Source organism: Macaca nemestrina, chromosome 7 (genome assembly GCF_043159975.1).
Source record: "Macaca nemestrina isolate mMacNem1 chromosome 7, mMacNem.hap1, whole genome shotgun sequence".
Taxonomy (NCBI): Eukaryota; Metazoa; Chordata; class Mammalia; order Primates; family Cercopithecidae; genus Macaca; species Macaca nemestrina.
Window position 1 is genome coordinate 157,442,679 of NC_092131.1, and position 10,428 is coordinate 157,453,106.

The window sequence follows — 10,428 nt, forward strand, 5'->3', positions numbered from 1 at the left end:
TAATTTTTTTACTTTATGAATATGCTGTCATTAACATTTTTCATGGCATTGAATATTCTCCTATATAACTTCTAATGGTTACACAGATTTCTCTTATATATAATGAAAAATTGTATTTTAGAATGGGAACAGTGGCCCATGCCTGTAATCCCAATGCTTTTGAGAGGCCGAGGGCAGAGGATAATTAGAGGGTAGGAGTCTGAGACCAATCTGGGCAATATAGTGAGACCCTGTCATTACAAATATTTTTAAAAACTTAGCGGGGCACGGTAGTGCACACCTGTAGTCCCAGCTACTTGAGAGGCTGAGGTAGGAGGATCCCTTGAGCCCAGGAGTTGGAGATTGCAGTGAGCTCTGATTGCAACACTGAACTCTAGCCTGGGCAACAGAGTGAGATCCATCTCTAAAAGAAATTTAAATAAAAATAGCCTTCTATATCTCTTCTCGGTCCAGTTCAACAGTATTTACTGAGTGTCAACTGTGTGCCAGGCACTATAAGCACCTAGGATATGGTGTATAAGCAATTCCTGGAGCTCAGACTAGGGTCTTAATACACAGTAAGAGCCAGAATGATGGGGTCAAGATACAGTTCTGGAGGAAATGTTCCAACGAAGGCCTAAAGGATTCATTGTCAGGGATGCTTAGTAGTCAGGAGGACTGGAGAGCGCCCTGCAGATGCAAAAGCCCAGAGGTTGCAGCATGTTTTAAGGATGGAGACCTTTTTCGGTCCTCACATTGCAGGTGTTTTTCCCAGTGTGCCTTTTAATTGTGCTTACAGTGATTGTAGCATTTTTAAATCTGTACATGTCAGATCTTTCACTACTCTAGAAAGCCAGAACACCAAATGGCACTTGATTAGGCCCTGAGACCTTCCGCTGGGATAACAAGCAGAGAATGCCCTTGGATTCACGTTGGCAGGAACTCCATCAGTTTGTCTGCAGGAAGTTTCTCCATGTTTAGAAGGCGAGGGTGCTGTGTTCTCATTTTGGGGGCCTTCTGGGGATAGTCACTACATGATTGTCTTTGAGGATTGTGCTATGACTGAGATAACTATTTGGATGTCACCAAGGGGCTGTCTCAGAGCTAGAGCTGCTGAGTTCACGGACCTTGGAGGGCTGGTGGGAGGGACCTCTCCAGACAGGCCCCTTCTCCACCAGGCCCTTTTTCCCTCCTGCCAGGCAGAGGTTGACAGTAGGCAGCCAGGGTTCATAATCCTATCTTACCAGTGCCTACCCTCCCAGCCACAGAGCTCCTGATCCTGGCCCATCATTGCTTCACCCTGACGTGCCACATGGAGGGCATCATCCGAGTCCTACAGGCCGCCCGGATGCTCACAGATAACCACTTAGCCCCCAGTGAGGAGTATGGGCTGGTGGTAAGTAACCCCCTCAACCCGTCTCCATCCTGTGGAAACCTTTGAGAGGAGTAGGAAGGGTGGGGGCCAGCCCAGAGCTGATGTAGTTGTAGGAAGTTCTGCCCATCTGGATACCACTACCTACTTGAGAGTCGGCTGGGCAGCCCAACCCTCTGCTCCAAGTTAGGATTTCTGTCAGAATCAGAGGTTGCTCCAAAGGAACAAAAGGGAGAAGATCCCTGCCAGGTTCCGGGGCCATCCCACCTCCTTGTCAGGGCAGTTAACTTTTCTAGAGGGCTAAGACAGCTGCATTTTTCCCCAAAACGAGGTTTGAACCTTCTCCCCACCTCTGAATTGAAGTAAGTTGGCAACTCAGTTCCCATGTGCCTCCCTAAATTCTCTGGGCTTGAAACCGACCTGAGTGACTGAGCAAGCCACTGGGCCACTGTGATGAGTAGCGGTGAGAAGAGGAAGAGTGCCTGCCCAGGAGAATGGCACTTTAGCACTTGAGAGCCACATTTTTTTTTTTTTTTTTTTTTTTAAGACGGAGTCTCGCTCTGTCACCCAGGCTGGAGCGCAGTGGCTGGATCTCAGCTCACTGCAAGCTCCGCCTCCCGGGTTTACGCCATTCTCCTGCCTCAGCCTCCCAAGTAGCTGGGACTACAGGCACCCACCACCTCGCCCGGCTAGTTTCTTGTATTTTTTAGTAGAGACGGGGTTTCACCATGTTAGCCAGGATGGTCTCGATCTCCTGACCTCATGATCCGCCCGTCTCTGCCTCCCAAAGTGCTGGGATTACAGGCTTGAGCCACCGCGCCCAGCCTGAGCGCCACATTTAAGGACAGCAAAGCCAGGCATGGTGGCGCACGCCTATAATCCCAGCTGCTCAGGAGGCTGAGGCAGGAGAATTGCTTGAACCTGGGAGGCGGAGGTTGCAGTGAGCTGAGGCTGTGCCACTGCACTCCAGCCTGGGTGACAGAGCAAGACTCCGTCTCAAAAAAAAAAAAAAGAAAAAAGAACAGCCAATGGTGGCCCAGTGACTGACATTTCTGAATTCTCCAGAGGCTCCCTGTTGGGTACGGGGCGGGGGAGCAAAGCATGGTAGCCTGGAAATTAGCCCTTCTCCTCCTGGAGCTTGGCATCTGAAAGCAGCCACTGATGGTAGTGGTCTGGCTCAGAGAACTCCAGACTCCAGGTGATGCTGATGCGAGCTGTCCTCCCACTTCACAGGTACGGCTCCTCACTGGCATTGGAAGGTACAACGAGATGACATACATATTTGATTTGCTGCATAAAAAGCACTACTTTGAAGTGCTGATGAGGAAGAAGTTGGATCCGGTAGGTGCAAAGTAACAAGCTCCAGGATGGGGTGTACTGCTGACAATTCAGGAGCCTCAGTTTTTCTCGGGAATAATCTCAGTCATGCTAGACTCTTAGGAAAATGGAGGGAATGAATTGGGGACCTCCCCAAGACACACACTATCACCAGTGGCTTCAGATTCTGGTTCAGATCAGTCAGTGAATATGCTGATGCTATATATATTTATATGTGTGTGTGTTTGTGTGTGTGTGTGTATATATATATATATATATTTTTTTTTTTTTTTTTTTTTTGAGACGGAGTTTCGCTCTTGTTCTTGTTACCCAGGCTGGAGTGCAATGGTGTGATCTCAGCTCAACCTCTGCCCCCTGGGTTCAAGCGATTCTCCTGCCTCACCCTCCCAAGTAGCTGGGATTACAGGCCCGCGCCACCACGCCCGGCTAATTTTGTATTTTTAGTGGAGACGGGATTTATCCATGTTGGTCAGGCTAGTCTTGAACTCCCAACCTCAGGTGATCCACCCGTCTCGGCCTCCCAAAGTGCTGGGATTACACTATGCCCGGCCAATGCTAAATACTGAAGAAAATAAGTTTGTCCTCCTCCACCTTAGCCTCTGTCACCTGCCTATACTGTCTTAAATGCCTTCTCTGGCAGGGGCAAAAACCCTGAGAGCCAGGCTGAAAGTGGATTGTCTAGCTGTGAGGTTGTTTGAGGGCTTTTAGAGTGGAGAGTTTTCAGGACACTGTGAAAAATTGTGCTGCTAAGAGCCAGGTTAGGAATCAAACACAAAAGTTTAGACTAAAAAGCTGTGGAGCCATTTATGATGATGAACAGGAAGGCGGCTTGGAAGCAAAGGCCTGACTTGGTTAGGTCTTGGGTTCTGAGAGCCCGTCTGTCCTGAGTGTGCTCTGTGACACCAAGCATATCCCTCACAGTACCTGCTTCCAGATCATTTGTCTGGATGACTCATTGCTTCTGCTCATTTCACCTTTGGCTTCTGGGAACATGGGCTCAGCCAGGCAGGATTAAGAGACAAAGCAGAAAAAAATCTCTCTTTAATATTGGGCCAATTTCAGGACAGACCAATCTAGTCATCAAGTGAGGAGCAAGTCCTGGACATAGGTGCATCTTCAAGATCCCCAGAGGGTTTTTAAAATTGTTTTTTAGGCAGTTTTCCTTCTGCATTTATATATTCCTTTAATAACTTTTCTGGTTACAAAAGTAATGCATATTCCAGGTAAGACACTTGGAAAACAGAACAACACAGAAAAAGCCCTCAGTATCTATCCATCATCCAGAGACAGCCACTAACAATTTGGTATAGGCCCTTTCTTTGAACATGTACCCGAAAACATCTATATATAATTAAATTTTAATAAGACTTATACAGTGAAGGTATGAAATATCTTGCTTTTCTCACTTAACAAAGTATATCATGACTATTTCCCAAATCAACAAATCATCTCCTACATAAGTTTTAATGGCTACATGGTATTCTCTTCCCGATTTTGGATATCTGGATTATTTCTAATTGTTTGCTATTAAATATCCCTGTTACATTCATCTTCTCTGCTTATCTCTTTAGGGATAGATTCCTAGAAATTGAATTGTTAGATCAGCTTATGCGAGTGTATTTTTAAGGCTTCTCCCTTTAGAAAAGTTTCGCCTTTCACACTCCCAACAGGAAAGCGCACATGCCTGTTTCCTCATACTTGGGACAGCATAAAACTTGTATTCATTCTCATTTTTGCTCCTCTCTTCCTTTTTCTTGGGAGTTTTTAAGGAATGCAGAACCAGATGACTCAGCTAGTCCTGTCTGCCTTGCAGTCCCTGACTGACACCTTGCTATTCCCTTTTATTCTTGGCAGAGTGGTACCCTGAAGACAGCCCTGCTGGACTACATCAAACGCTGCCGTCCTGGAGACAGTGAGAAGCACAATATGATTGCCCTGTGCTTCAGCATGTGCCGGGAGATTGGCGAGAACCACGAGGCAGCTGCCCGCATCCAACTGAAACTGATTGAGTCTCAGCCCTGGGGTGAGTGAGGTCACAGCAGCACTACCAGAACAGTGCTGCTAGCCGGGTAAAATGCTTTATCCCCAGGCTGGAGTGCAGTGGCATGATCTCAGCTCACTGCAAACTCTGCCTCCTGGGTTGAAGTGAATTCTTCTGCCTCAGCCTCCCAAGTAGCTGGGACTACAGGCATGCGCCACCACACCTGGGTAACTTGTATTTTTGTTTGTTTGTTTGTTTTTTGAGACGGAGTCTCGCTCTGTCGCCCAGGCTGGAGTGCAGTGGCGCGATCTCGGCTCACTGCAAGCTCCGCCTCCCGGGTTCACGCCATTCTCCTGCCTCAGCCTCCCGAGTAGCTGGGACTACAGGCGCCCACAACCGCGCCCGGCTAATTTTTTGTATTTTTAGTAGAGACGGGGTTTCACCGTGGTCTCGATCTCCTGACCTTGTGATCCGCCCGCCTCGGCCTCCCAAAGTGCTGGGATTACAGGCGTGAGCCACCGCGCCTGGCCTGTTTGTTTTTTGAGACGGAGTCTCGCACTGTCACCCAGGCTGGAGTGCAATGGTGTGATCTCAGCTCACTGCAGCTTCCGCCTCCCAGGTTCAAATGATTCTCCCGCCTCAGCCTCCCAAGTAGCTGGGATTACAGGCAACTGCCACCATACCTGGCTAATTTTTTGTGTTTTTAATAGAGACAGGGTTTGACTACGTTGGCCAGGCTGGTCTTAAACTCCTGACCTCGTGATCCACCCACCTTGGCCTCCCAAAGTGCTGGGATTTACAGGCATGAGCCACCACGCCCGGCCCTGGGTAAAATTCTTACAGCAAAGGACGAGCCCATGAGATTGGCTATTAGAAGAATCTTGAGGTAGGTGGCCCGGTGCGGTGGCTCATGCCTGTAATCCTAGCACTTTGGGAGGCCGAGGCAGGTGGATTGCCTGAGCTCAGGAGTTCAAGACCAGCCTGGGCAACATGGTGCAACCCTGTCTCTACTAAAATACAAAAAAAATGAGCCGGGTGTGGCAGTGTGCACCTGTAATCCCAGCCACTCGGGAGGCTGAAGCAGGTGAATCACTTGAACCCAGGAGGTGGAGGTTGCAGTGAGCCAAGACTGCACCATTACACTCCAGCCTGGGTGACAAAGAGAGACTCCGTCAAAAAATATCGCTCAGCAGGAACCCCACATGGGCAGACAGATGGAACAGAGACTTGGAAAACATTTGCACCTTAGGATTATACTCTTGGATCTATATAGCCTGTATATCCAGGGTATCATTCACCAGGAACCAACATGCATGTTGATACCATGTAAGTCTTCCTTGATGTTTTGGAGAAATGAGGCATTAGAGGGGGCACTGAATCCTACTTCAGAGTGAAGTTAAACAATAGGCATATGCATTTCCAGCCCAGTAACCTTTATCTGAGTGAGGTGTTCCTGCCTCGCTGTGAACATGGCTGGGATGTTTCTATTCTAGCCCCCATCACTATGAGTGGGATGATAACAGTTGGCTTTGGGAGTCAGACTTGGCAAATCTTTATTTCCCCTACAGAGGACAGTCTCAAGGATGGGCACCAGCTGAAGCAACTGCTGCTGAAGGCCCTGACTCTGATGCTGGATGCAGCAGAGAGTTATGCCAAGGTAACCAAAGGCTTTTTCCAGACTGGCCTTAGGACTTGCTGTCTACAGTAAAATTCTTTCCTTTTGTCCTTGGGCTCTTCCAAGGGAAGGGGGAGGGCATCATAGGCCAACCAGGAACAGAAAGGGTGAATACTCTTGTGAGGGTTCACACAGGAGGTAACTACGTCTTTCTCTACGTGTGCCTCTCTCCACCCTTGTTCCTCAGGACTCCTGTGTGCGACAGGCCCAGCACTGTCAGCGGCTCACCAAGTTGATAACTCTGCAGATTCACTTTCTGAACACTGGCCAGAACACCATGCTCATCAACTTGGGCCGCCACAAGCTAATGGACTGTATTCTGGCCCTACCTCGGTTCTACCAGGTGAGCAAGAAAGCAAACTCTAGGCAGCACTGCTAGCATCCTTTCTCCTTCTGTCCCACTCATGGAACCAGAGGTAAGGTCTCAGGGCTAGTGACAGAACCAGGACAGTCCAGTTCTGACTTAACTGATACCAACAGAAAATGTCAATTTGATGTATTTCTCTCTAGTATGTTGTTGGGCAGAGGTTAAGAGAATGGTAAGATAGGCTGTCTCCCTTTCCTGTGCTATTAAGACAGCAGAGAGGCAGACACCTTTGGCCCTTTAGACTATCTGTCCCCAGCCTCCAGGCTGCGGACTGGTACTGGTCCATGGCCTGCTGGGAACCAGGCCGCACAGCAGGTGAGCACCAAGCAAGCAAGCATTACTGGCCTGAGCACCACCTCCCGTCAGATCAGCAACAGGACTATATTTTTATAGGAGTATAAACCCTGTTGTGAACTGCACATGCAAGGGCTCCTTATGAAAATCTAATGCCTGATGATTTGAGGTGGAACATTTTCATCCCAAAACCATCCCTCCCAGTCTGTCATTGATGCCAAAAAGGTTGGAGACCACTGTCTTAAGACAGTTGAGGTTCAGAGTAATACTCTTGCTAGTGGTCCTGCAAGAACCTCCTAGCCCTAGCAGTTACAGAATGGCACACTCAGGTTAGTACAGGAAGTCAGGGAGATTGGTTCTCGCCCTTTAAAGAAGTGAATTATCAGGGAATCAGCCCTTTCACTGTTCCTTATACTGCTGAGTTAATGGGAGTGATATATTCTTAGCAGTCTTAATTCATTGTGAGGAAGATTAAAAACACTGAAAGCTGGGCATGGTGGCACATGCCTGTAGTCCCACATATGCAGGAGGCTGAGGCGGGAGGATCCTGAGCCCAGGAATTTCTGGTCCAGCCTGGGCAACATAGTGAGACCATGTCTCTTTTTTTAAAAAGGTTTAAGATAATTTGGGGATTTATGGGAGAGAAAATGCCAAACACACACCAGACTTTTCACCACCTCCGATACATAGAGCCTTTTTACATAATTGGTAATGATCATATTCACTACACGAGTGAGTATACAGTATTGTTTTCTACAACAGTTTGTTTTTGATTTTACATCAGATGGGCTCTGATGGTGTCCTTCTTCACTTCTCTCCTTTTAAGGCTTCTATTGTGGCTGAGGCCTATGATTTTGTTCCAGATTGGGCTGAAATTTTATACCAGCAAGTGATACTTAAAGGAGACTTTAATTACTTGGAAGAATTTAAGCAGCAAAGGTTATTAAAGTCCAGTATATTTGAAGACATTTCCAAAAAGTAAGTATTAAAAGCTGACTGTAAACATTTATCCTTGCCTCTGCTTTGAGGTGAGACAAGTGTTAAGAATTTTATGGCTAAGTACACCATGCCTTTAGATTACCTCTACTTAAAATGGCAAAGCAATATCAAGAATCCTTATTGGGAAGAGTTTTTTAACAGATTTATACAAACAGATGAACAAGAACAGTTTGCTTATAGTGCTTTGTACTTTAAAATGGGAGGATAGCTACTCATTGCCAAAAACCTAAAACAATGGCCAGGCACAGTGGCTCACGCCTGTAATCCGAGCACTATGGGAGGCTGAGGTGGGAGGATCACTTGAGGTCAGGAGTTCAAGACCAGCCTCACCAACATGGTGAAACCCTGTCTCTACTGAAAATGTAAAAACTAGCTGGGTGTGGTGGTGGGCGCCTATAGTCCCAGCTACTTGGGAGGCTGAGGCAGAAGAATCGCTTGAACCTGGGGGCAGAGGCTGCATTAAGCCGAGATCGTGCCACTATACTCCAGCCTGGCAACAGTGTATGACTCTTACCACAAAAAACACTAAAACATCAGAGGTGCCTTTTGGAGTACTAAACTTAACTCTATAAGGTGAGCATTAACATACTCATTTTTAATAAAGTATTTTATCAAGCACCCACAATACTAGTCTGAGATAACCCAGACTCCAGCACTGTCTCCTCTATAGGTAATAGTAAGTGGTACTTCAGAGCTGACAGCCCTCACTCAAAATACAATATCCTAAGGTGGGCACAGTGGTACACACTTGTAGTCCTAGTTACTTAGGAGGCTGCAAGAGAAGCACTTGAGCCCAGGAGTTCACACCTCTGAAAAGCCACTGTACTCCAGCCTGGGTAACACAGTGAGACCTCCATCTTTTATTTAGAAGAAAAGAAAAGGAAGAAAAAAAAAAAAAAAAAACGGGCAGGCACAGTGATTCACGCCTGTAATCCAAGCACTTTAGGAGGCTGAGGCTGGCAGGTAACTTGAGGCCAGGAGTTCAACACCAGCCTAGCCAACATAACAGAACCCTGTCTCTACTAAAATTACAAAAATTAGCCAGGGTGATGACACATACCTGTAATCCCAGCTATCAGGAAGCTGAGGCACAAGAATCACTTGAACCCAGCAGGCAGAGGTTGCAGTGAGCCAAGACTGCTCCACTGCACTCCAGCTTGGGCAACAGAGTAAGACTCTGTCTCAAACAAAACAAAACAACAACAGTTATCTTAACCTGTACATTATGTTTCTTTATCTAGATATAAACAACATCAGCCTACTGACATGGTCATGGAAAACCTGAAGAAATTACTCACATATTGTGAAGATGTTTACCTGTATTACAAGTTGGCATATGAACACAAGTTTTATGAAACTGTAAATGTGCTTCTGAAGGACCCTCAGACAGGTTGCTGTCTAAAGGACATGCTAGCAGGTTAGATGATTTCATAGGTGCCTGTTTTCTTGTACTGTTAGCAGGTTCTGACAGATGAGATGAGTAGAATAATGCATTGGAGATCTTTGTTAAAGTTGAACAATCCCAGTACTGTACCATATCAGTCCTTTGTGGGTAGTAGGCAGCAAATGAGAAACTTTTCAGAAGGAAATTCCTATTTGAAATGGACTGATTTTAGATGACTGTTCATCTATACCATTTTATATAGATACTAGTATTAAGATCAAAAGCTTCCTCTTCCTCAGGACAGCTTCTACTTTAGATGATCCAATAGTAATTAAAGAATATACCTGTACCTGCAGATTCCAGTTTCAAAGAAATTTAATATTATTTACACAGTTAAGGAACAGGTGATACATTTTCATTTGTTAGAAACTGATCTTTCTATAATAAAATAGATTTTCAATTCAGTGTATGTCATTATTACTGCTAAGGAAATCTTAGCCCTTGTCTGCCTTAAAAGAATCTTTATTTACTGTAATTATTGCTATGTAGCCACTACTTTTTGTTAATTCCTCAAATCACTCAGATGGTCTTGTTTTCCACTTAGTAAGTAGTCTACAGAGCTTTGACGTTCCTATTTCCTATATAAGAGAAATTTAAAACATTTTTTGTTCTTTCTGTCTTAGGGGAATAAAAAAACACTAACCACACATTTGGTTAAACTGCTTAGGAGAAGACATAATAACGATTCCCCAATCTATACTTAACAGCCATAAACCTGAGTTATAGGCTCAGTTACTCCAAATAAATAGTTCTTATAGGTACTTAATTAGGCCTTAGTATCTAAATAACAAAATAATTTCCCCAAATAAATAAGAGGAAGGCAGCCCTATACCTTTGTTGCTCTATGGTGACATTATTAAGGACCTGGCAAATCACTCGTTTTAAAGCTGTAACTATGTCAAGCATTTATTAAGATTTAGTATGTAGAGAACTGTAATCCCAAGAGCTGTGTTCTATACTCTCAAAAAGTATCTCTTGG

General features: G+C 45.7%; 1 protein-coding gene across 2 annotated transcripts in view; it reads left to right on the plus strand.

Annotated features, from left to right (window-relative positions):
- LOC105493128 (SPG11 vesicle trafficking associated, spatacsin) overlaps nt 1-10,187 on the plus strand; it is a 104,211-nt gene extending 94,024 nt beyond the window's left edge. For both annotated transcript variants that reach the window (XM_071066928.1, XM_071066929.1), the window contains 7 exons: nt 1,242-1,375; nt 2,585-2,692; nt 4,544-4,712; nt 6,239-6,327; nt 6,533-6,688; nt 7,833-7,984; nt 9,247-10,187. In XM_071066928.1, the coding sequence (XP_070923029.1) occupies nt 1,242-1,375; nt 2,585-2,692; nt 4,544-4,712; nt 6,239-6,327; nt 6,533-6,688; nt 7,833-7,984; nt 9,247-9,427 (989 nt within the window). In that variant the 3' untranslated portion in view covers nt 9,428-10,187. The remainder of the gene's footprint in view (nt 1-1,241; nt 1,376-2,584; nt 2,693-4,543; nt 4,713-6,238; nt 6,328-6,532; nt 6,689-7,832; nt 7,985-9,246) is intronic.
- Nucleotides 10,188-10,428: the final 241 nt, after the last annotated feature.